The sequence below is a fragment of the Tiliqua scincoides genome, chromosome 4, assembly GCF_035046505.1.
Source record: "Tiliqua scincoides isolate rTilSci1 chromosome 4, rTilSci1.hap2, whole genome shotgun sequence".
NCBI classification, from domain to species: Eukaryota; Metazoa; Chordata; class Lepidosauria; order Squamata; family Scincidae; genus Tiliqua; species Tiliqua scincoides.
In genome coordinates this window covers 109,739,252-109,765,995 of record NC_089824.1, presented here as the reverse complement: position 1 = coordinate 109,765,995, position 26,744 = coordinate 109,739,252, and the positions used below count along the sequence as shown (strand labels likewise).

At 43.5% G+C, this 26,744-nt stretch overlaps 1 protein-coding gene across 3 annotated transcripts in view; it reads right to left on the bottom strand.

The window, feature by feature from the left end:
* The window catches only part of PRRX1 (paired related homeobox 1), a 74,483-nt gene that overhangs the window by 18,451 nt on the left and 29,288 nt on the right, over positions 1–26,744 (bottom strand). For all 3 annotated transcript variants that reach the window (XM_066625077.1, XM_066625078.1, XM_066625079.1), the window contains exon 2: positions 2,845–3,020. In XM_066625077.1, the coding sequence (XP_066481174.1) occupies positions 2,845–3,020 (176 nt within the window). The remainder of the gene's footprint in view (positions 1–2,844; positions 3,021–26,744) is intronic.

Sequence of the window (26,744 nt, the reverse complement as noted above, 5' to 3'; positions counted from 1 at the left end):
GTGTAAAGAGCATCTCCCTATCCACTCTGTCCATCCCCTGCATAATTTTGTATGTCTCAATCATGTCCCCCCTCAGGCGTCTCTTTTCTAGGCTGAAGAGGCCCAAACGCCGTAGCCTTTCCTCATAAGGAAGGTGCCCCAGCCCCGTAATCAGCTTAGTCGCTCTCTTTTGCACCTTTTCCATTTCCACTATGTCTTTTTTGAGATGCGGCGACCAGAACTGGACACAATACTCCAGGTGTGGCCTTACCATAGATTTGTACAACGGCATTATAATATTAGCCGTTTTGTTCTCAATACCCTTCCTAATGATCCCAAGCATAGAATTGGCCTTCTTCACTGCCGCCGCACATTGGGTCGACACTTTCATCGACCTGTCCACCACCACCCCAAGATCTCTCTCCTGATCTGTCACAGACAGCTCAGAACCCATCAGCCTATATCTAAAGTTTTGATTTTTTGCCCCAATGTGCATGACTTTACACTTACTGACATTGAAGCGCATCTGCCATTTTGCTGCCCATTCTGCCAGTCTGGAGAGATCCTTCTGGAGCTCCTCACAATCACTTCTGGTCTTTACCACTCGGAAAAGTTTGGTGTCGTCTGCAAACTTAGCCACTTCACTGCTCAACCCTGTCTCCAGGTCATTTATGAAGAGGTTGAAAAGCACCGGTCCCAGGACAGATCCTTGGGGCACACCGCTTTTCACCTCTCTCCATTGTGAAAATTGCCCATTGACACCCACTCTCTGCTTCCTGGCCTCCAACCAGTTCTCAATCCATGAGAGGACCTGTCCTCTAATTCCCTGACTGTGGAGTTTTTTCAGTAGCCTTTGGTGAGGGACCGTGTCAAATGCCTTCTGAAAGTCCAGATATATAATGTCCACGGGTTCTCCCGCATCCACATGCCTGTTGACCTTTTCAAAGAATTCTATAAGGTTTGTGAGGCAAGACTTACCCTTACAGAAGCCATGCTGACTCTCCCTCAGCAAGGCCTGTTCGTCTATGTGTTTTGAGATCCTATCTTTGATGAGGCATTCCACCATCTTACCCGGTATGGATGTTAGGCTGACCGGCCTATAGTTTCCCGGGTCCCCCCTCTTTCCCTTTTTAAAAATAGGCGTGACATTTGCTATCCTCCAATCTTCTGGTACCGTGGCTGTGTCCTCCCTCACACTCCTGTGGCATACCTGCAGTCCATCCATGGCACACCAGTGTGCCATGGCACAGTAGTTGAAAATGGCTGCTTTAGGGTGTCGCAGCAAACTCATGAGTGCCATGGGATGTCCATGGTGGTCCCTCCTATCTGTTCACCTGGGCACTGCCATCTTGGATCTCGCAAGATTTTGTGCCATCTCTTTAATAGGATTGCAAACTCTGACTGAAGCTATACGTGGAGATTTTTCCCCCCTAATGTGATCTAATGCTGGACATTCCTGGAGGCCCTGTTAAAATCTTACTTTCAAATGTCACCTGGAGATTGATGCTGGAAACTCCAGGCCAATCCTAGAGGGCTCACAATCCTACCCTTTACAAGGGTGTCCTCTATTGGAAGACCAATATTGTATGTTAGCTTTGTGTTCTGAGGGAAGCAGAACCACAGCTTACAAGTTGGTTCAGGGAGCAGGTGTAGATTGCTGAGTCAGCAGAATCAGCAGGCACCTGGGACTGACACACCCTGGGTGTGACCAAGCCAGCACTGATTGGCTAAGCTATCTACATAAGGTTAGTCTGCTGGAGCTTCCAGTGCAGCAGTAGGGGTGTTGGAGATAACTGTGGAACTGCTGCCAGTGACTGAGGAGGCTGGCTACTGTATGTATATGTTATAACTGACTTATGGACTGAATCTTTGACTGTGTATTGTTGGAAGCTGATTTGGATTTGTTATACTTGGACTGACTGCTGTTCGTCCTGACTCTTGGAGTGCTTACTGACTAATCTACTTGTGATATCCCTTGCTCAATACATCTGCTGAAGTACTCTGCTGTATTTGCTGTTTTTCTTGCAACCTACTCACATTGGGACAAAACAGGGATCCTACACCAATCATCCCACAAAACATAACCTTAACATTGTATAAGTGGCAACTTCCTACTTTAGTGGATTAGTCATATAGAAGAATTTGGAGTCAGAACCTGCAGGGCTCTGTACTAAAAGAGGATCTTCAAACCTCAGGTAAACAGGCTTATGGCTTATGACAATATTACCTATTTTTAGGTTATTTAAGTAATACAGGGAGGATTTTAGTGTTTTTAGAGGCATGCTTGTCAGTATTTGTTCATCTTCTGCAATTCTGAATGGAGAATTTGGTTAAAATTGGGATTTGTCAAATCTGTACTTTCTTTACCCAGGCTCACATCACATTTCTAACCATTGCAGGATTGTGAAAACTACCAAAAGGATGGACATTACAAAGACATAAAAAACATACAAAAGGACTGCAAAAGACTTGTGGTGGCAGCTGGACAATTTGTAAGCTGCAGGTGTCCCTGCTAGTCCTTATCATTGTTAACCTATGAACACATGCCCTCATATCCCTATATCGCCTCACCATTACTACCAAAAGACATCTGAAACACTGAGCTCAGTATAAACTTCAGAAAACAGTTACTTTCTGTACAATAAGAGAACCTGCACAAATAATGCTTTGCAGAATTAATTTTGAGTGCTTCACTAGAAACTTCATGATGTGAAATTTAGTTTGTTTTTTTGGGGGGGAGGGGGGGGTAGATGCAGAGGACAAGCAGCCTGGACCTCTGCCTAGTACCCTATACCATCCCATTAAGTTATATTTTGCATCCAACTCTGGGGTTAATTGTGTTCATATTAAAGCAGAACAAATTACCTGAACCCTGGCTTCAGTAAGGTTGACCCTACGTGCTAGGTCTTCTCGTACAAAGGCATCTGGATAGTGTGTCCGCTCAAAGACTCTCTCCAGTGCCTGCAGCTGGCTGCTGTTAAAGGTGGTTCGGTTTCTCCTCTGCTTTCTCTTCTTCTTCTCTTCTGAATTTAGCTGGTCACCTGGGAAAGGAGAGAAGACGAATGATGGGGCAATTTTACAGATAGTTTGTAACCTTAATAGAGACAAATGCAAGGACTTTAGTTGATCATTTTTTTTCTTTAACTGTCCAATGTCAAACTAAATTTAAAATAAATATGGTTGTTTAGCAGAGAATTTATATCATGCTTTTTGTTTTATTTTTAAAGTACTCAAGATACTGCACATCAAAGGATATAAAATGAAAAATAAACTTAACGTAATTTAAGTCCAGAAATGTTGAACCCAAAAGAAAGCTCCAAAGGAACTCCCAGGACATAAAGTTCTGGTTCTGCTACAGAAAAAGCCTTCTTGCAAATTCCAAACAACTTCTACTCTGATGGTGATAGAATGTGCAAGCTCATGTCCACCCTGCAAGTACTGTATCCTATTCCCACACTGTTTAGAACTTTAGAGGGCATCAACCACACTTTGAACTGGGTGATAAAAGTTATGTCACTGAAACAACAATTGAACATAAGAAGAGCCTTGCTGGATCAGGTCAAAGGCCCATCTAGTCCATCTTCCTGTATCTCACAGAGGCCCACCAGATGCCTCAGGGAGCACACAAGACAAGAGACCTGCATCCGGGTGCATCTTGTAATTGGAACTACATGTTATAAAATAAAATGTCCCTAGTCAGAGCTCTTGTACCTGCATTCTGAGTGAACTGAAATTTCCAGGTGTTCTTCAAAGGCAGCTCATTCACATTGCAGTAGTACAGTCTTGATGTAACTAGGATATGCTAAGTAACTAAGAGCGCAATCTTAATCTTGCGCTTGACCCGTATAAGTCACTTATGCCAGCCTGAGAGTGGCTCAAAAGTGCAGTAAAGCACATTTGCAACTATTCTTGAGTCGGGGAGGCCAGAGCAAAAATGCATGCTGTCCTTCCTGCACCAGATCTAGGCCAGCAACGGGTGAGCATGTGCTGGCATGGGGAGGTCAGTGGGGGGGCTTGGAGAGAGTGGCGGGAGAGAGGAACAGGAGCGTTTCAAGGTGGGGGGAGGGTGGACTAGTAGGTGGACTGGGCCTGGGATTACACCAGGCTGCTTGGATCTCCATCAGTAATTTAGCTGGCGCAGATCTGAGTAACCCCATTGGGTTGTCTGAGGCATTACTCGGGGTAAGGGGAGAAATATCCCTTTACTCTTGAGTTGCTCTCCAGCCACCTCCAACCCTGCACTGGACATGGAGCAGGCCAGTTGGCCTGCCTATTCTAATGCAGGATAGGATTGGGCTACCCAGTACTTGATGTAGTATGACTATGTACACCTTTCCCCAGGAATGGACACAGTTGGTGTACCAGCCTAACCTAAGCAAAAGCACTCTTGACCACAGCCACCACCTGAGAAACCAGGAGCAAAGTTGGGCCCAGGAGCAACCCTGCAGCTCCAAGAGGGATTGAACCAGTTTTCCACCTTATTTTTCATGCTACTTTGTGGAACCCTTCTCATATATATCACTGTGCAGCAGTGTCTCCAGACACTTAGCAATGATATATGACATCACCAACTTCTGGGTCATCAAGCTCTGTGGAGCTCAGTTCTGATCTTTACACAGAATGCTGCCCTAACAGGTTGCATTGTTAATGTGGATAGGCCAGAAGCACATTGGGTTTGTTCAGATGATATTTTTATTGTCCATATGGCCCATGCGTTAGAAGATATGCTTATTCACAGCACATGCACGTCCTCACCTCTCTCTTCACTTCCCCAGTAGATTTTTCTAATCTAAGCCACTCCCTTACATGTAAACCTAATCTTCAAAAACTAAAGACTGTGACACGACTACCTCCATCAAAAAACCAGTGTTCTTCACTTTTGTGTGCCATAATTCAGCATGAAGAAACAAGAAACTTCATAACTGGGGTGAAAAAACTATACAGGGCAAAATGGCAATAGGAATACATGTAATGCCAATTCAGGAAGAACCTTTGCTTCCCCATTTGTAGGAATCTGAAAAGAATCCAATTCCTAAAAGTATGTCTCCTCTGATCCTGATATCAACTAATCTCAATGGGCAAACAGAACCTCTTTGTTCATTCCTTCTTCTGTTTGGTGGTCAAAAACCAGAAACAAAGCTTATCACAAACAACATTTCTCAGTTCATGATGAGACAACCTGATCCAGCAACCTGCTCAGCAAGAGAGTTTTAATGGAATACATCATATGTGCATGAAACTGCTTATTAAATCAGATCACTGGTCCACTCTTGTGCAGTAGTGTCTCCACTGACTGGCCATGGCTGTTCAAGGATTCAGGCAGAGGCCTTTCCTAGCTCTTTTACCTGAGGTTTTTTAACTGGAGACCTAGAAACTAAACTTGGGGCCTTTTACAAGGAAAGAATATACTTTGCTCCCAAACTAGATGCCAGGACTACACATGCACATCAGGATTACATTATTCAACCCTGGATTTGGTGATAAATTATAGACCTGTGAACAACCCATACACTTAATATTGCAGAATAAAGATTTGGGGATAAACTGCCAGAGGAGTAGAAAACTCAGTGCAAATTCCTCTGTCAAGACCCTATTAGAATAAAAGCTCTTGTTGTTTACTTGATGACTAGTGGATTACATTCAGTAAATCTTGGACTGCATTTTGCTAAACGCAGTTCTCACATTCTTCCCAAAGAAAGGACATCAGAAAGTGAAAGTGAAATGAAAACCATACAAAATGTCTGCCTGGGAAGGATAACTGAAATTCTTCAGCTGTTGAAATATACTATATTAACAAGCTTTGTGAAAACTCAGTTGAGACTTCAGGGGTTGGGGAACATCGTGTTAAAAATCACAGATTCCTGAACTGATCAAGCTGTATGGGACTATGAAGGAGCTAAAGAATGTCTGTTGGTCAGTCCTGTGGTTGCCAGCAGGTACAGTATGTCCCATCTATTTGTCCTTGGCATTGGGCCTGTGGGAGATGCCAAGCAATTAGCATCTGCATAAGCAGCGGAGATTTATCTTATAAACCCAACCAAAGTTTCAAAATACAGAATGACTTACTTTTGCAAGTACATCATAAGAAGCAGAAGAAACCATACAGATCATGCAATTACAGTGAACCCTCAATTTAATGTAACAGACCTGAATGTAGCAGACTTTGGAAATAACAGAAGCAATCTGCTTCATTAAAAATTGCACAGGCCTACAAAATTGAGGGTCAGAAAAGTTTTTCCCAAACTTTATGGTGGTTTGTTATGAATTTGGGGTACCAATTCCAAAAATGGCATCCGTTTTGCCCTATCCTGTCTAGTTTTGGAGATATAGTATAGCCTCATTAGTGAATGGTTCAAGCAGCTTCCTCATGAGGAAACCATGGTGTAGCCTTCCTCATGAGGAAGCTGCTTGAACCATTCACTAAAGAGACTATGCCGTGTCTCCAAAACTAGACATGTTAGGGCAAAACGGATGCAATTTTTGGAATCGGCACCCCAAATATACCCAGGAATTGGTGTAACGTTTAAGGAAGCAAAATGTGTGTTGGCCTGCGTTATTAGAAAGTTTGAACACCTGCCTGTACATTTTCATAAATGCATTTGGATTTAACAGACACAGCATTAATGGACACCCTTTCCACTCGTTAGTACGTTAAATCAAGACTTCACTGTAGTGATCTTACATAAAACCAATTAGACACCATATTTCAAGATATAATTGATTTTCCCAGAAGTCTTTGAACACTTTCTCTGAGAAGGATCAGATCCAAAAGGGAAAAGTTTTATTAAGAAAGTATATCACCAGACACATTTTGCTAGCCAGCAGTTGGCTTTGCTGTACATCTGATACAAGCTATTGCCCTCAGTTCTTTCGGAGAGAAAATCAGCCAGCTAGAAAAACTAAACTGGAATGGAGGTTTACACCAGGGATGTCCAAACATTTTAGCATGACATTTTAGCATCATCTCCCCGATGCTGTATCGGGTGCCAAGAATAAAAAGAATTAATTTACATTTAAAATCTGAATAAATTTACATAAATGAATATATTAGAGGTGGAACATAGGAATAAATGAAGGTCTTGCAGTAGTTCAAGGCCTCTAAAAGGCCTTGCACAAAGCAAGGCTGGCCTTTCCTTTGCTGCCACTACTGCATCGCAGACGTGAAACAGCAAGTAGTGGAGGGAGCCCTCGTCCCACAGCTCACAGTAGAGGTTGAACAGTTGCCCTCACACTGAGACCGGTTGCATCAGGCCTGCACGGACTCCAGCAAGTCTCCAGAGGGCCAGAGGCTCATTGGGGACTCCCTGAGGGCTGGATTGGGAGTCTCCAAGGGCTACAAGTTGCCAGGGGTTTAGGCACCCCTGGTTTACACATTTCAAAATATTTACAACCTCTACTTCCCTGGGTAGGCCATCAATTCTTTGATAGATTTTTTTCCCCCAGACTTGAGATGCACCAACACAAATTTATTTGGGGGGGAGGGTGTACACTTGGAACGAAGTGTTTGGAGATGATTATTACAGAAGTGATTTGACTTTATCAGATGAGATGGAAAGTAGCTTGTGAAAAGTGTAAATTCAGAAAATGATTGGGAGCACTTCTAGCTACATATGACAATGGTCTTTTACAGCTCGCATGGCATGTCATGCGGTGGACCTGCACCAATTCAACAGCAGTAGCAACAGACATCCCTAGAGATGAAATATCAGAGTTGGGGAGGAGCACTACAGCATGGGGCTGGTTTATTGATAGGTCTCACTTTCTTACTTGGAAAGTGACAGCCGGACAGCTTGAGACATACAAAATTATGGAGGGAATGAATAGAGTGGATAGAGGGATGCTCTTTTCCCTCTCACACAACACCAGCACCAGGGGACATCCACTAAAATTGTATATTGGGAGAGTTAGAACAGACAAAAGAAAATCTTTCTTTACCCAGTGTGGAATTAGTCTGTGGAATTCCTTGCCACAGGATGTGGTGATGGTCTGGCCTAGATGCCAGGGGATTGGACAGATTTATGGGGGAAAAGTCCATCATAGGTTACAAGGCACGATGAACATATTCAGGCTGAGATTAGCTGGTCACTCATCATGAGGGCCAGGTAGGAATTTTTTTTCAGTCATCCAAACTGGCCATGGTTGGCAGTCTTTCTGCCTACCCCAGACCGGTTAGAGAGGAAAGATGTGTTCAGTAGGTTTCATGCATTAAAAATTGGTGATGTGTTTAACAAAGTGGCCCAGGTTGAACCCAAGTGCAGTCTGGTGTCTTTGTTGGGGTGTGTGAGGGTAAACAGAATGCCAATGCAGGGGTGTGGCAGCAAGATGCAAGTATCTTGTGTGTGCTCCCCAAGGCTTCTGGCGTAACATGTGAGATACAGGAAGCTGGACTAGATGGGTCCTGGGCCTGATCCAGCCAAGTTCTTTTTGCTTCTTAGCTGACTGTGATCATACTAAACCTCAGTTTCTGTTTTCTCTAGCATTGCTAGTACTAGTTTGGAGAGAAAGCATCCCATTCCATTTTGAGCCATAAGAACATAAGAACAGCCCCACTGGATCGGGCCATAGGCCCATCTAGTCCAGCTTCTTGTATCTCACAGCGGCCCACCAAATGCCCCAGGGAGCACACCAGATAACAAGAGACCTCATCCTGGTGCCCTCCCTTGCATCTGGCATTCTGAAATAGTCCATTTCTAAAATCAGGAGGTTGCACATACACATCATGGCTTGTACCCCGTAATGCAGCCAATTCCTGCACTATGTTTTTTAGTTGAACTACATACCCAAGATTTTTAAGTGCACCTAAATAAATGGTGGATGTGGATGTGGCAAGCTATGTGTGCTCTTAAGAGACTTAAATTAGCTACAGTTCATTCTTGGATATGCATGTAGTTGCAAAACTAGGCTTGATGTCACAACATGAGGAAAACCGCTGTAACACCAAAAACAATAGAACAGGATGGGATTGTCTCCTGGATTCAAGCACCATTGAAATGAATGGCATTTTCACAAGACCCTCTTACCCAGCTCTTATGGACTTCAATGGGGCCAACAGGAACTGTTACAAGAAGGTTGTGCCTATTTATTTGGGGTGGTTTTACTGTTTTTTGTTTTTAGCATAAAGAGTCATAGAAACAGATTATCCATGGCTTGAAAATTTAAGGTTGTGAATAACACTGAGGGGGAAAAAATGACTATATTTTTTTTAATATGTCTAAAGTAAAACTATGGGAACATAACTTATTTTGGCTGGTAACTCCAGAATAAATAAAATTCCTCTTTATTCGGTATTAGAGGCAACCCATTAAATTTACTGCCAGAGTTCAGAGTTGAGTGAATGTACAGAGCAAGGGCAAAACTAGATGTGATGCATAAAAAACATCTCCCAATATTTTTAAAAAAATCTGAAATACAGCTACAGGGCACTCTGAATTTACCGGTAATCAGAGCAGTAGGAGGGATGTGCTGCTTACCCCTTTCCCCACAAGCCATAATAATCACACACACACACACACACACACACACACACACACACACACACCCAGTCACATTGCTTGTCCCCCAACTAACGGGGGACAAGATATTGCAGAAAGGAAAGCAACTTTGAGAAGGCAGTATTTAGTAGACAAATATAGTTGGCATCCTTCAGTCTCGGAAGACCATGGTATCGCGCTCTGAATAGTGGTTCTGGAACAGAGTGTCCTCTCCAGTGCGCGAAGCCTGGGTAAAGTAGGTATGGCGGATAGGCTGTTACCCATGCAGCAAATCCCCCTCTCCACGTCACTGAAATGGTCCAATGGAAAGGCAGAGGCCAATACGATTGGTTCCAGCGGCCTAAGTCGCAGGAGTTGCCAGAATGTGACTGTGTTCAGCCATGAACTGCCTCAGGGACTCCGGCTCCGGATTTTGCCTCGAGGTTGACTCCTGAAGCCTTTTCCATAACTGGATGTAGCCACAAGGCAGTGGAGGTTTGGGATCAGAGTTTTCTTTCTCTTAGATGAGCTGCCTTCCCAGGCTAATGAGTCCCACCTACCCAGTGGCTGTTTAGTCACCTCTTACGACAAGTACCACCAAACTAAGGGCCTATTCTTATCCCCAGCCCCCAGAGGTTGTCAACCCAGGGGTAGACAAATGATCTGCAGCTAAAGGCTCGATGCTGGCTGCCCACTCTGTCTGCTACTCCAATCAAATATGGAGTACTATAACTACATTCAAGTAAAACAAAATGTTCAAAGACTCTTCACAAATGATTTCCTCATGTCTTAGAGTGGTGTGGAATTATTTGCTCTTCCCACCTCCATCCCATATTCTCCATCCAGAGAGATGCCTTTCATTTATGGAAAATGTAACAGTAGGAAAAACAGCTGTAATAGGGATTGGATAAAAGTAGCAATATGAAAGTAGGAGAAAAATTGGGGAAATCAGGCAGGTACTGTATGAACAAAAAAGCTTGGTCATCTCAGTAAAACTCCAGATGTATAATTGTGTGTCCAATAAGAATCACTCACAAACTAAATGTAAATTTCCTCCAGCAAGCAAATCTCTTGTAATACACTTCCTCTCTGTAAGCTGTGACTATTCTTTTTTAAGGGTCTGCATCATAATTCCTGTTGTTATAAAATGGGAAGTATAAATCATATAAAGAATTCCAATCAGCATTAAACACTGCATACATTACTTTGCAATCTGAAAGATCCACACAAAGAAATGATGATATTCTGGGAATGCAGTGACTTTTTAACCCTGAAGGAAATCTCCAAAGAAAAGCAAGGCTCACAGTGGTCCCTTAAGCATCACTCTAGGATGAAGCAAAGCTATGCGTGCACATCACTAATCAACGTTCATCTGAAAACAATCCTTCCAAAAGCAAAATAAACTATTTCAAGTTAACCAAGGACTCTGGTTGTGTGTGCCATAATGGGTGAAATGATTAATTACCCCAACGTCCTGAAGTTAAGCTGCCAACTTTTTTTCTGGAAGGGTTCTTTTACCTGAAACAGCTACATTTCAGCTGCAATCCTAGGCACATTTACCTGGGAGAAAGTCCCAGTGAACTTAGTGGGACTTAATTCTGCTTAGGCATGCATAGGATTGTTTTGTTAGTGGCAGAAATTCATCCGGTGATGCTTTTCTCAGTCTTGTTGTTGTTACTTATAAAGAGCCTAAACATTGTTGGTATTAGAAATTAATTAACAGAAATATTACAGGGTGTCATTGAGGCTTTCAGTCTCAAGATAAAGGCACAAGATGTGTTAGGGTGGGAAGGAAAGGAGAGTAAAACAGTATCAATTAGAAAAAGCCAGGTGAGTAGCCATCACACTCTAATGGGGTGGCCACTTAGCTGTCTGTCTTCTGTGGTAGTTCAGAGGGAACACTGTCTGAGTCTTTGGGCCCCACCTCTGATGGGGCAGGGGTGGAGTCTTGCACTATGACAACTCCCTTATTCTGAAGGGACTTCAGCTAATCAGGAACAACAAGGATATTACAGGAGATGGTTCTTGGAAGGGAAAAGCCAAACCACCCTCCCTCTCATACCATTCAACTAGGGCAGGGCTGCTCAAACTTTCAACTTTAGGGATGCTGGACCTTTAACAAGTGTATAGAAGAGAGAATTTCAGCAGGTGCAACTTGTCATCCCACAGATGATAAGCTGCACCTGCTGAAATTATCTCTCCTACACAATTTTAAAGGTCCAGGATCCCTAAAGTTGAAAGTTTGAGCACCCCTGAACTAGGGGGAGCAAAGAGCAGAACAGCTACAGCAGCAAGAAAGACTGTTGGTTGTCAACAACTCGGTTGGTTGGAGGGATGGCAAGGACATGCTCTCACCTGTATCAGCTGTTTATTCAGCATTAGTCATTTTGTTTTTACCTGCTTTATTGGTAGCCTTGCTGGATAATTCAACAGTTAGGCCAGACTCAGAAGGTGGACCTTGCTGGAATAGCAGGGCCCATGAGAGGGTGGTGCAGAGGGTAATCTATACCCAGGCCCAGGGTCAAAAAGAGGGGCCCCAGAAATTTCCTTACATATTCTAAGCTCACTCAGGCTCACTGCCCATGCTGGATGCTAGGGAGGCTACCATCAATGCATGGCAGTGGCAGCTGCAGCAAGCCATATGCACTGGGCCGAGGAATGCATACATGACACCTTAAGACAGCGTCAAATCTGGGAGGAAACTGGCCTGCTACAGTAGCTCTTTGGCGTGTGAATCCGCTTACCATGAAGGAGTGTACTGGAGTTCAGGAACACAGATGTGGGGCTACAGCTGCTGCAGAAGTAAGTTTTGGTACACACAGCACTTTCCATTCTAGTGTGAGTCTAAATACAAAGATGCTTTCTGCAATGCTTTTCTATATTTAAAATATTTTAGAGACACTTAGAAATGCATTTGGTTTTCTGTATTACTGTATCTGTCTGCTGACGCCACACAGGCAGGTACACCTGGGAAGCATGGTTGGAAGATTATTCCAGCTGTTGCCTGTTTTGCTCCTCCCCTCCCCCTTTGGGGAGGTCTCCTTGTGATGGCTAAAAGACTGGGGCCTGGTGTTCTTTCCCCGTACCTCCCTTTCCTGACTCTCCCAGCCAGTGTTCCTCCCACAGCTGACAGCAGGGTCTGCCTCCTCCTCACCTCAAGCCCTCCTCTTGTCCTATAAGCAGCCTGTTCCCCGAGTGTCCCCCAGGTAAGTCAGGGGGACCCTGACACTTTCATTTTGCAGAAGTTTGTTTTTTTTAACAAGTGCCCCTGGGGTACCCCACTTTGGGAACATGTACCCCAGGTTGGGAACCACTGTTCTACTAGTATGTTGTTTACAGTGCACTTACTCTGATAGTGCTTACAAAAAGGTTGTGAAGGCCAGAATTTTAAAAAGCTAATAAATAAAAAGGTTATGAAGACCAGAATTTAAGAAATTAATGAATAAACATGATATTTTACAATATTTTTTAATAAATTAGAGACTATATAGTTCTTAGGTAACAATTACTGGTAGGTTATTTTTCAGGATCACATAAAATCAGACAAAACTATAGTCAGACACCCCTGAAGTTTACCCTCCCACTTATCCAAGGGTCACAGAACATTCCATGATTTTGGCTCAAAATCTGCCCTCGACTTATCTATGAGATTGACTTGTAGGTGACTATCTGTGGTAATTGTAATTGTGTTTTATAGTTTTTAAGATTGTTTTAACGTTTTATGGCAATGATTCCCAAACTTGTGGGTCGCAACCTACCGGGGAACCAGAAGTAGGGCATTCCTCCTTAAGGGGAGTGGCCCTGCAGGGATGGCAGCGACAGTGCTGCAGCAATTGTGGCACCACAGCGACCAAGGGGCTTCTTTACTTACTTGGGGGCAGCACTAGCCTCCAGCAGGGTGTGGGATGCTCACAGCCCCCTCTCTGGGCTCCCCACTGCTGTAAAAAGCCCTTATCTCTGATCAGAAGCCACTTCCGGTTTTGCAAGTTCCTGACCTTTCACTTTTTTAAGCAAAAAGCAGAGCATGTTTCAATGACAAGCTATTTTTTTCAGTAAGAACATGACATGATTCAGCCTGGAGTGGGCCTAAGACTTCTGAGCAGAGCACCAAGGCTTTGGTAATATGCACATTTCTTTAAACAAACAATTAACTGGCAAAAATGAGGGTGATTAAGCAAGAAAACATGAGTAATTGATCGATGGTCCTAGTAGTTTGTATGCATACACACTGCTATTTCCTACTTAGTCTACCCTTTAGGGTACATAATAACAGATTCTGAGGCTAATGGTGCAATCCTATGCAAGTCTCTCAGAACTGAATCCCATCAAGTTCAATAGGACTTACTTCCATGTAAGTGTGCATAGGACTGCAGCCTTACCAGTCATGGCAAGCTCTCCCATTAGGGAACCCCTGCCCTTCTTTACCCATGACTAGGTAGGATTGATTGGACTGGACCATGACCATAGAATCATGAATGCTTTTGGTCATTTGGTCCTAGTTCTTCTGTTGGCTATCTCACTGCTTAGAATTGGACTATCTGGAAATTCATTTTGATGCCTTATAGAGTAAGCTCTGGGGACATGCAGGTACTGTGTAGAAAATAGCCTGTGTAATCCTATAGCCAGCTGGATTCCCAACAAATTCCCTTTTTAATAAGAATTCCATCTGTATATCATTCAAATGCTCAGTTCACAAACACAAGAATGTATGGCTACAGATCACCTTCCTTGCCAACTCTCTCTAGTTGTAAATAACCAGGAAAAGGAGCAGTGATGCTGTAATTCACTTGCACTGATTGGGTGTTACAGTGTAATGAAAGATGTAAATATGAGACAGAGCAAAAGGGTCAGGCCACCAAAGGCAATGCTCTTATTATATAAATGAACAAAAATGAATCTTATTTGCTGAAATGAGACGAGTTCCCAGGATAATATCTAGATCTTGTTGGAACCATAAGCGGATTTTCATTTAGAAAGCGAGCTCTGAACCACTAATATGCTTTATGGGTCCCTCTGGCAAAATCTGTCTTGACTAGGACTCAAAAATGAAGGCATAGAATCCAATAACAACATAACCTGAGACTGCTTATTACATTCCAGGCTCCATTAGTCTTTCAATGCAGACAAGCAACTCAACACATTCCATGGATGAAGAATAAGGTCCCTTTCATCTTATACTGGGATAGTAGATCTCTTTGGATTCTTTGAACTGTTGAGTGTTTAACGCAAATTCTAATTTACCTCATTCTTTCAGTTTAAGACAAGTTACAAATAGGCTTTGCCATTATTAGGCCCGAGGAATTGAAACTGAATGGAAACAATTCTGCTTATGAGCTGCCATGATGGTGGATTTTTGGGGGGGGGAGGGGGGACCAGCAGATCTGGAGTCAAGTATATCTAGTAATGCTTTAGCTAGTCTCAAACTAACTCCCCTTGCACAGTGAATGCAGGTTCTCAGTCAGACATCAAAGGGCATAACCATACCTTAGGCTTCAATCTTAAGGTTCAGAATTACATCTGAATTAGAACACAATCCTAACCAGGTCTACTAAGTTCTATTTTGTTCAATGGGGCTTACTCTCAGGAAAGTGTGGCTAGGATTGCAGTCTTAGTCCTACAAAACTTCACTGGGCTTACTTCTGAAGAAAGTACTTACTCAAGTTCATTCACTGCCACTTGTGGGGAGGAGAGGTTTGTGACATGATGATATCATGCCCCCCCCCATTTTGTTTTGTTAATCATTACTGGGAGAGAGAGCAGGAGACATGGAGACTACCTGGCAGCCAAGAAACAGAGAATTGAGGTACCTCTATATTGACAGAATAGTGAGTTTGTAAAAGAATTGAAGTAAAAGAACTGAAAATGCAGAGAGGAGTCAGAAAAAAATAATGTATACCTGAAGATTAGCTGCTTGAGTGAAAGGCTAAAGCCAAGCCAAAGTTGAATATGACTACCTCCTCAGGCATAAATGCCATTTCCTCTGTTAGGCAGGCATTAAGGTAGTCCCCAACCTCAGAACATAACAAGCCTAGCAGCTAGTCCTGGATTACTGGACTCAGCCTCAGCCCTCCTATCTCCAATCCAGCTGTCAGTGACTGCTATGAAAGGAGCAGAGCAATTGACAAGTGAGAGTATCAAGATGTACTACAGAGAACCAATATTTCTCTCTGTGGCATCATGTAGTATTTTGATGATTTTGATACCATTACCGATTAGAATGTCAAAGTACTATCATTTCATGTTATTGCAGCATGGCAAAAACACCTTTTGCAATCTGATAAACCAATACAGATGCATGGGACTGACTTGAAACTTGAGACACTTTTAAACTTAGTGGAATTCCTTGGAAGTAAGCAGGCTTCAGTTCTGCAAAGCACTTACTCTGGAATAGTCCCCCAGGGGATGGAAGGTTTAACCCACCATGAACAGCAAATGGATTTCACATTTAGCTAATACACTGTTGCATCTCACATCTCTTAACCTTTTGGTATGATGAATATTTGGAGCTTATTGTTCCTGGTTGCCTGCCAAAATCTAATGACCATCTTGAGATTGTAAATCAAAAGGATGAGTAATGTGACCCTCTATATATTTCCAAAGAGCTGAGTGCTGTTTAAAACCAAAATTCCAATAGAAAAAGAGATGGGGAAATTATTATCAGCAGTTCTGCAATCTGAGACTAGTGTGTGCTTTATTTATTCAATTCTATCTGTGACTGACGAACAATCACTGTGTAAAGAGAATAGGCATGATCACAGAGAAGCACTTTCAAGTCTCAATGACAGAGACTGAAGTATGTGTGTGACACTCCCTCTGAAATCAATTCGGCTAAAAAACACAACTTTGACTGAATTGTTCCAGATCATATTATATATTATTATCATATACAGAGTTACTCTGCCCACACATTTGATACATCACCATAGAAAACTGGGAGTCTTAAGAAACTGGCATTGATTTATGGTTGCCCCCCTACAGGTATTTCATCTTTCCCAACTATTGCCACATGAGAACCCCAAACTCTGGCCCCATCCAGTTAATGATTTCTCCTTCCTGTTTGAACAGTCCGCAATGTAAGAAATATCTGGTGATGAAATCATTAATAAAAGCAGATATTTTTTCAATATATACACTGTATATCTTTCCTTGATGGCCACTTGATGGTAACCACAGATCTTTCAAGCTCTTTGGAGCACCACTTGTTATCATCCTACTATCTGCATTGAATGTATGTGACACAATGTATCACATTGTACTGTGAATGCAGGTTTGTGATTTGCAAATGGAAAGCAAGAAATAAATATATTAATATATGTCCTACAATTGTTTTCCTGTGCATCATCAGATCTGTCAGTGAGGACTTGCCACAGTATGCAAGTGGCAGCTGCACTGCTGAAATAAGTGGTAATGGTAGTACTTGGAAGTTGGAACATTTCTCATGTGTGCAATGAAAAGGCACGCCCTGCTCTTTTCACAGAAACGAATCATCAGTTTATAATGAAAAAATATGACCGTAAATATAAATGTCCAAGGGCTACACTGGGCTATGTCAGATGCAAGGGAGGGCACCAGGATGAGGTTTCTTGTTATCTGGTGTGCTCCCTGGGGCATTTGATGGGCCACTGTGAGATACAGGAAGCTGGACTAGATGGGCCTGATCCAGTGGGGCTCTTCTTATATTCTTACTTTTTGTTCTTGCAAATGAGCAAAGGAGTGGAAACTGGGGTGTCCTGGGTCAGGAAGGCCCCCATGTTCCTGAAAGTGGTAACCTCCTATATTTCGATACTCACTGGACTAGGGAATATGATTGACTGATGACTGATTTTTAATGCCATGTTTTGCTGCATTCTGTCTTAATATGAAACAATGAAGCACACCATAAAGCCACACACAGCAAGAGAGAGAGAGAAGATAAAAATCACAATAATTCTAAAGCCAAATTTTAGAATTGCCAACGTTTCAGGCCTGACCTGGAATCTCCAGGAATCTGCATCAATCTCTAGGTGACTATGGAAAGCAGTACTTTTACCCTTCCCCCACACTGTCCTGTGAAGACGCCAAGATGGCGGCCAGTAACTACTACGGGTTTGCCGCCGTCACCGGGGCCCCGTACAGCTGTTCTCATGGCTGAAACATGGTTCTTCTTATCCCCCTGGGGGCTGGAGATAAGAATAGGCCCTCAGTTTAGCTGTACTTGTCGTAAGAGGCGACTAAACAGCCACCGGGTAGATGGGACTCGTCAGCCTGGGAAGGCAGCTCATCTGAGAGAAGGAAAACTCTGATCCCAAACCTCCACTGCCTTGTGGCTACATCCAGTTATGGAAGAGGCTTCAGGAGTCAACCTCGAGGCAAAATCAGGAGCCGGAGTCCCTGAGGCAGTTCATGGCTGAACACAGTCACGTTCTGGCAACTCCTGCGACGCTGCTGGAACCAACCGTATTGGCCTCTGCCTTTCCATTGGACCATTTCAGCGACGTGGAGAGGGGGGATTTGCTGCATGGGTAACAGCCTATCCTCCATACCTACTTTACCCAGGCTTCGCGCACTGGAGAGGACACTCTGTTCCAGAACCACCATTCAGAGCGTGACACCATAGTCTTCCGAGACTGAAGGATGCCAACAACACACACTTTTACCCTGTGCAAGAGGAGGAAGGATTCTGTTTCCTAGTCAGGTTTCGAACAAGCAAGGATCTGTCCTGATGTCTGAGCTAGCTGATCTTGGTTTATTCCAGCCAGAATGTTCAAATATATCAGAATCTGAGTCTTAACAAGATGCTTAAGCTCCTGGTTTACTTGTAAATTCTATCTAGAACAAGGGTCTCCAAAGCCTGGCCCAGGGGACAGATGCAGCCCACGGCAAGCTTCTATCTGGCCCGCAGCCTTCTTCTTGTTCCCTAAAAGCCTCTGGCCCACTTGGCCAAACATGAGAGGAACTATGCTCTGATTGTGTCTGGAGGGTGTTCTAAGGACTGGAGAGGTTGAATGAATGAGCCCATTCATTCATTTATTCACTCATCTAAGTTCTATCTCTAATTTATTTATATAAATTTTATATTTAAATTTTTTTTCCGGTCCTCAACACCATGCCAGGTATTTGATGCATCCCTGTATTGGAATTTCGGAAGATATTACCGAGGAGATAGGGTGTGGTGTCCACAGTGCCCCTTGCTCTGAGTAAATGCAGGATTAAAGCCAGGTGGTAGCTGGAGGTGTGCTGCACAGCTGCAGCCACTAGAGCATAAGGAGATCCCTCAGGTATATAGGGATCACCTGAGGCAGAAAGGTTTTGGTGGGTTTTGAAGGAGTGCAGGTTGGAGAGGAGACTGACTTACTGGGTTTATGGAATTGGGAATCGGATTGTGACTGGACTTTGGCTTTGGACTCTGATTTGGATACCCTGACGGATTGGACTGACCTACCTGGAACCTGACTTTGGACAGTGACTTGGCTTATTGGCAACTCTGATTGATGGGACTGGCTTGCAAGGCCCAGTGGATTGGGATTTGGCAAAACAGTCCCTCTGGCCAAAAAGTTTGGAGACTGCTGGTCTAGCATAAGCAAGAATCTGCTGGTTTAGATGTTACAGTAGGTACTGGGTTGGTCTGAAGCAAAATAAAGCTGAAATCCTATACACACTTTCCTAGGACTAAGCCCCATTAAACCCAAAGCACTTACTTGTGAGTAGACATGCATAAGATTACACTGTAAGAAACAGAATAAATCCTCCACTTGTGTGTAGGGTGGGGACAGCGGAGTTCATATGATTTTATCTGATGTATACCAGTTCAATATGACAAGCAATCACTTTTTTTTTTTTTATAAAGCACCTTTGAGGGTCTGCAGTCCTGACCAGAAGACTGGGGTGGAGCGGAAGGGATTGCTTAATTCTTTCCCCTTTGATTCTTGTTCCACTCAAAAACATGCACAGCTGGCTACTTCCTAAATTCTTGAATCCTTTCCTTGAGGAGAAAAAGCAACTAGGGTTGCCTTTGAGTCAAAAGAACACCAGAGGAAAGCAGTGCTTTCCCTTTCTCCACACTGATCCAAGTGGCAACTGTTTTTGCATGAAAAACATTCATGTGACTGTGTGTCAAGGGCAATTTCAGCCTGTGTGCACAGGTTGTCCATGAGTGACATTTCCATTCCAGCCTCTATCCACTTCAGCAGAATTATCAGTTTCAGAACAAGAGACATAGATTGTCAGTTAAAACACTTAGAGCCCAATCCTATACGTGTCTACTCAGAGGTAAGTCCCATTATAGTCAATGGGGCTTGCTCCCAGGTGAGTGTGGACAGGATTGCAGCCTTTAGGCCCAATATTATCCAGCTTTCCAGCACTGTTGCAGCTGTGCCAACAGGGCATGTGTTACATCCTGTGGTGGTGGGGGGTCATGAAGTTCTCCTTGAGGGAATGTTTTTTCCATTACCCCAGGGCTGGACTGTAGCTGCATCAGTGCTAGAAAGTTGGTTAGGACTGGGTCCTTACATGTCAAAAATAAGATGTGAGCTTCACAGTACTTATTATCAAATAGTTATTGTGACAGAGCTCCAAGAAGTTCTGGAGCATGAGGTAGACTATCCAGATGGTGCTGAAAAATTTAATGATGAACTAAACAGTTTGCAAATCTGCTGCTTAAACATACCTGATGATCCCTGATCAAACAGCACGACTGCGATTTATTATTTATATGTCATCATCTTTAGCTCCAATCCTATTCAAGTTTCCAGTACCAGTGTAGCAATGCAGCCCCAAGGAAGAAACATTCCCTTACTTTGAGTAGGCTTTTGTGAATGCTCCCCTGAATTGCAAGATGTAGCACACCCCCATTTGGCACAGCTGCATTAGTGCTGGAAAGTTGGTTAGAATTGGGTCCTTTGTAGCTTTTTCTGTTCTCTCAGCAGTTCTGTGCTGCACAGATTATTCACTCTGTTGAAAGCCAGCAACCGGTCTTCTGCTGTGGGATCATGAACCCATGACAGAGGAGGATGGAACCTGAACTGCAATATTCTGCACTCAGATCCACATCACATTCAAGCACAAGGACCACAAGCACTAATATCAAATGTTAGTTATCAGGTAACAAATATTAACTATAAAGTATAGCTCTATTCAGTTGATAGTCAAAGCAAGGCTTTTTAGTGGTAAATTCTGGAAAAAGAAAATATTGGCTTCATCATCATTTAACCTCTCAGTCTGGATTAAATTATTTAATCTTTGGCATAACCAAAAGCCATACCTCACACAAGGCATAAGAGGATAATTTCCCCTTACCAGCCATCACTATAGGGCTTCTCAGACCTGTGCAAGCTATATTGCTGGCGCAAATCTAGGAGGCGCTGTGTAGGGCTGCCTGGCTTGGGAAGGGCGTTTGGATAAGACATGCACCACTGCTGATTCAACAACCTTCCTGGGGTCCGATACTCCTCTTGTTCTACCTCCCCCACCTAAAAATGCCCCCTCCTTGCCACCAGAGTGCCCTCCCACCACCCTCCTCACAGTCCCACACCACCTGGCATAACCTTACCTGCTCCAGCCGGCATTGGGTTGAGATGTGGCACCGACAGGGTAGTGCACGCCTTTGTGCCAGTTCCCAAGTCATCGCAAATGTGCCTTATGGCATGTTTGTGACACTTGGAGCTGACAGGATTAGGATTGCACTGTCAGTTAAATTGATTGGCCATAGATAGAGGTGTTTGTTTCTGATGATAGGATCATAGCGTAAGGCTTACTGAACACAATGGGCTTACTTCTGAGTAAATTAAATAACACCTTTAAACATCTCTAGCAATAGATTCAGAACAGGCAAAAGAAATTACTTCACACCATGCATAACAATGGTTGCCACATGGGCTTTGGACTTGGATGATTGGCTACCATGGCCAATAGCCATTGAGAAACCTAACCAAACCTCTGTGTACACAGGCTGCTCTGTGAAGAGCAGCAGTGCAAGACAACAATTGCCTTCAGTCCTATTTGTGGACTTCCTGGAATCATCTGACTGGCTACTGCTGGGATGCTGGAGTAGACCTTAGGCTTAACTAAACAGGACTCATGTTCTGTACAAGCTGTATGTTGCCCATTACATTATGATAAAACATTAACGGTTTGTGACACACATCAGCCTAGGAAGATCAATGTTTCAAATGCCTGAAGTCCAATTTAAGACAGCTCCTTCAATAGGCTTGTAAAACACAGTTCATTAAATGTTTGCTAGGGGAATGAAAACAGGAAAGATTTTTCCACACAGAAGAGAATGTCCAAGAAAAGCCCCTTTTTACTGAAATTGGCAGGCAGCTTGGAGACATTTATCTTCCGTGCCGAATGTATTCTGTCACTCAGCCTGTAACTAACAATATGCTGACAACCACACCACAGACCTACTCTGTATTTTATTTGGCATGGAGGGATTATTCCTTAGCGTCAAGTACTTGCAACTGGCGTTGGTTAAATGAGGAATTACAGCCTTTCAAAAGCTCTGTTTATTATTGGCAGCAAATTTGCCTTTGACTTCAGAAATGATATTATGCACCTCCACGCATTCACAGCCATAATTTGTTTGGCAGCAGGCTGTAGATTTCGGGTGGAAAATTGACTGTCTCATGGATAGTCTCTGTGAGGTATTTTAATTTGCTGCATGTTATACAACCAGTTCCCCTTCCATTCCTCAAATCAAAGATCTAGCGCTCTCTAAAGAGTTATGTACATGCTAAGTATTATCAGAAGAAGTTCATCAGTTTCACAGTTATCCTTTCATAAATGTGTATAACAAATGTGGGAATGACAAACCAGTGTCTTGTACTAATATTTCAAGAATTTAAATATCACTTCTTATATAAATAAAAGTGCTTTGTATACACCATCTTAGTGGCTCCACAACAACCCTTACACTAGGATCCAACACTAGGTTAGTGTACTCCCGTTTTGCAAAGGTGAGAAACGGTAGCTAAGGCTGCCAGGTGAAATCCTGACTAATGTGAGATTTTGAGGGATTTCTTGATTCATAGCTCAATGTATTTGCCACTGTAGATGTTAACAAAAGTTGGTGGGGGGGGGGGCGGGTTGCAAAATCAAAAGTAATTGGAACCAATAGACCAATTTGCAGTTGGTTTCAGCAATCTAGGTACACAGAGTGTTTGGAAAAGTTACAGCCCAATCCTATCCACCACCATCCCACACCATGCAGTCGTGCATGGTGCAGCACACTGCATTTAGTGGGGGGGGGGGAGAGACTACTTGCCCATGAAGGTTAAGTAAAAAATATTTTACCTCCCAGTAGGCTGCCTAATTGCCAAAGAGTCTCCTTGGACCCATGCCAATTATTTTGCTGGCGTAAGTTCAAGGAGCCTCAGGGGATGGGCCTGGGTTGGGAAAAGGGGATAAGATTAGGCGTGTGCAACTGCCACCAAGAGTCACCCCCTCCCACCCTCAAACTGCTCCCCAGTTTGGCCCAATCCTTGTCCCAAACCTTCCACAAATGGCACCCCTTCACCTCCTGAGTGTCCTGGTGGTTCTGACCAATGAATGGAGCCTCCAGCTATTTCCACCAGTAGCTATATACTACACAATGGCAGTCCAATGTTTGCACTGTTGCAAAGTGACTGACAGCAACAGGTAGCTAGATCAACTGCCATTGGATTGGGGCAAAAGTTTGTCAGCATGATTCCAATGGGGCCATCTGCAACATTCCCATAGCTACCAATGGTGCCTGTTGGCAAAGTCCATCACTAGAGCCTGGCTGCAAATGAAGCTGCAATGCAGTGTCTCGTTTTTTTTAAGGCAGTTGTGATTTGCTCTCTCCAACAGGGGGTTCATACAGGTTGGGTGTGGCTCCCTGTCACTGCCTCCATCCAAATCTCTCCTTTTCTTTGCCTCCTCAGGTTCATATATTCATGGGGGTGACTGGGCAGAGCCTGGAGGCAGTCATGAGCCCCCCCCCCCCAGCACAGGACCCAAGGCACATGCCCCTCAGGCTCTGCCCAAGATACAGCTCTACAGCAATTCATGAGTGCAACCTTATTTTCTCTTCTTCCTGTTGACTCTACCCTCCTTTAAGAAGATCCCCTTCGGGACAAGGTGAATTGGCCAGGGTGCAATATCGCCCTCTGTTTAATTACACAAAAAGGAGCAGGAAAGAAGAGGAGAAAGAAAATGAACCCAATGTTCTGCTTGCATTGGCACCTGTGGAGAATGACAAGGGAGGACCAGCTGAACTTTCTCCGTCTTACAGCTCTTTTCCCTGGAATAGGTTCTGAGGTAGAATTCAGAAAGCGCTCACCAAGGAGATGCTGCAGGGCCTGTAATTCAGTAGCAGACCACATGCTTTCCATGCAGAAGGTATCAGGCTCAATCTCTAGCAACTCGATGTAGGGCTGGGAACGACCCACCCGACACCTGGAGAATGGCTCCCAGGCAGATGGCTCAATGAGCTGACTCAGTATAAGGCAACTTCCTGTGTAACATCCTGCATTTTCATGGAGTAACTTTCCCTGTGAACATGTGTGTATCTCACTGTCTTGATGTCAAGACAGTGTCATTCCACTCCCCATGTCAGCAGACCTACTTGGAGGATGTGTATCCCTCTAGTTTAAAGACCAAAAAAGAAAAGAAAAAAGCCTAACATCCCATACCAGGAAATTCAAAAATAACTGCTTTCTCTTCACTTTTGAAATACATGGCTCAGAACTGAGACAGAATGGAATTTTTGGGTGAGTGGTGTTGTATGTGCTCTCTCCTCCTCTTGGGGGGGGGAGCAGAGAGAGAGAGAAAGCTTGCTCTGAGGTCCAAATAGAAAAGTTGCATGCATAACCAAACTCTACAGCGCAATCCTAAGTTCAGTGGGACAATTCCTGGTAAATGTACATATATAGGATTGCAGCCTTAGTTTCATTCGACAGCTCTTCTAAGTTTTTTCTCCATCCTTGGCAGAGTACTGTAATCTCCGTAGGGTTCCCACCAATCCTTCCCCAATTCATTTTTTATTATTTAATATATTGTGAACTACTCCCAGTCCAAATTTGCAACATCAGTGTCGTGTTTGCTGGAAAATGCTACCACATTTACTTGAGAGTAAACCCCTGCTATGTTGTAAGAACAGCAGAATATGAGTGGGTGCATGGAGGGAAGTAATTTCTAGGAAGCACCAACAAAAAATTGAAACTCTGGGCAGAGGCATAGCTAGGTCATTTGACATCCGTGGCCCATAATTTTTTGAATTCCCCCCCCCATACGACAAAATTATTTTCAGTAATAGTCATGATATGAAATTAAAAATAATAATGGCCAGAAAATAAACACAGTAAACATTTCCCGACAAGCAGGGGATGAAAGTCAGTATCCTCCTCTGTCATTGCTCCCCTGCACATAGTACTCAGTGACATGCTGCCCCTACATATGGAGGCTCAATGTAGCCATCATGGTTAATAACAGCTGATAGACCCATGTCCACCATGAATGGTTAGAATCCAACTTTAAAGCCATCTGATTCAGTGACCAACATCACCCAAACTCCCCCCCCCCCCCCGCATTAACTTCCATTCCCTTGCTCCTATTCAACATGCTGCAGGAACTCTGACCTGAAAGACTTTGCATATGGGCAAAACCCATGAGGATATTTTTTCTGCTCTGATTATACACTTTACATAATTAGAGTTTCACAGAGTCTTTTTCACATTAGACTTTTTAACCGCCTCCTCCTATTTCCAGTCCCCATTCCCACCAGTCTTCACAATTCACTTAATAACCCCCAAAAAGTAATCCTAAGAACATAAGAACAGCCCCACTGGATCAGGCCATAGGCCCATCTAGTCCAGCTTCCTGTATCTCACAGCGGCCCACCAAATGCCCCAGGGAGCACACCGGATAACAAGAGACCTCATTCTGGTGCCCTCCCTTGCATCTGGCATTCTGACATAGCCCATTTCTGAAATCAGGAGGTTGCACATACACATCATGGCTTGTAACCCGTAATGGATTTTTCCTCCAGAAACTCATCCAATCCCCTTTTAAAGGTGTCCAGGCCAGATGCCATCACCACATCCTGTGACAAGGAGTTCTACAGACCAAACACACACTGAGTAAAGAAATCCTTCCACCTATTGCTTCCCTACTCATCTCCCTCCTTCCAACATAAGAAATATTGCAGCACCTCCCAATATTAGCCCTGCACATGTCCCTCTCTCCATGAGCCTACGTCTCCCCAGGTTCTGGGGTCCACTTTAACAGTTATATAAGCCAGTTACCAACAAAACTCAAACTTTCCACCAGTGGCATCACTAGAGTTAATGTCACCCAATGGGGTGACTCAGAGAGTCACTCCCATTAACTTTATTTATTTATTTGACTATATAACATTACAGGTCACCCAACCAATCAGTAACCAACAAAAAACCAACCTAAGACAATTGAATACTAGTATTAGCTCTGATACATGGAAATGAGAGCTGACTCATACAAACACGTTGGTTCCATGCTGTGTCATAACAACACCTAATTGGCTCCCAGAACAATCAGTCTCATAGGTCGGTTTTGAGGAGGAAATAAGAAAAGTCATTTTTTGTTACATAAGGCAGTTGTGTTTTCTTTTTCAGGTTAATTGGTTGTACGTTTTGATAGAATACAGATAATTCGACCTTTTTTCCCCCCCATTACATTCTGCATTAAATTACACATTGAATGATCTATAACATGATGGTATTATTCATAAAAACCAAGTTTTCCACAATTTTGGCCACTAGTGGTGCCACCCCCAAGGGTGTCACCTGGTGCATCCCACCCTCCCCACCCCCACTATCTATGCCATTAATTATCGGGAAGCTGCCATTTTGAATTCAGTTGTTGCAAGCAATTTCCACAATGTGAAATATTTTGATTCACACTTTAGTCTCCTGTTGCATTGTTTTATAAAGTTTGCAGCAGGAAATATTACAATGCTGTGACAGCCAGGAAGAATTTTTTTAGCTGTTCTAAAACCCTGTGGAAGGAATCAGGACAAAAACTAGAAGCACTTCTCTCTGGCTGACTTAAGTGGTACTGCTAAAATAGGCACTAAGATGTAACAGTTCATTTTAATTGAATGGGCCTTACTTAAACATACATAGGATTGGGCTGTCAGGTGAATCAATCATGCACTGTACTGTACAGTGTTCCTTTCAAGCCAGCCCACAAGTTTCCTCTATTGTATCACTGAGGCGGCAACCCTAACTACACTTTCCTGAGAGTCAGCGCCATTGAACAAAACAGGACTTACTTCTGAGTAGACCTGGTTAGGATTGTGCCCTAAAGCCCTGGTTCTGC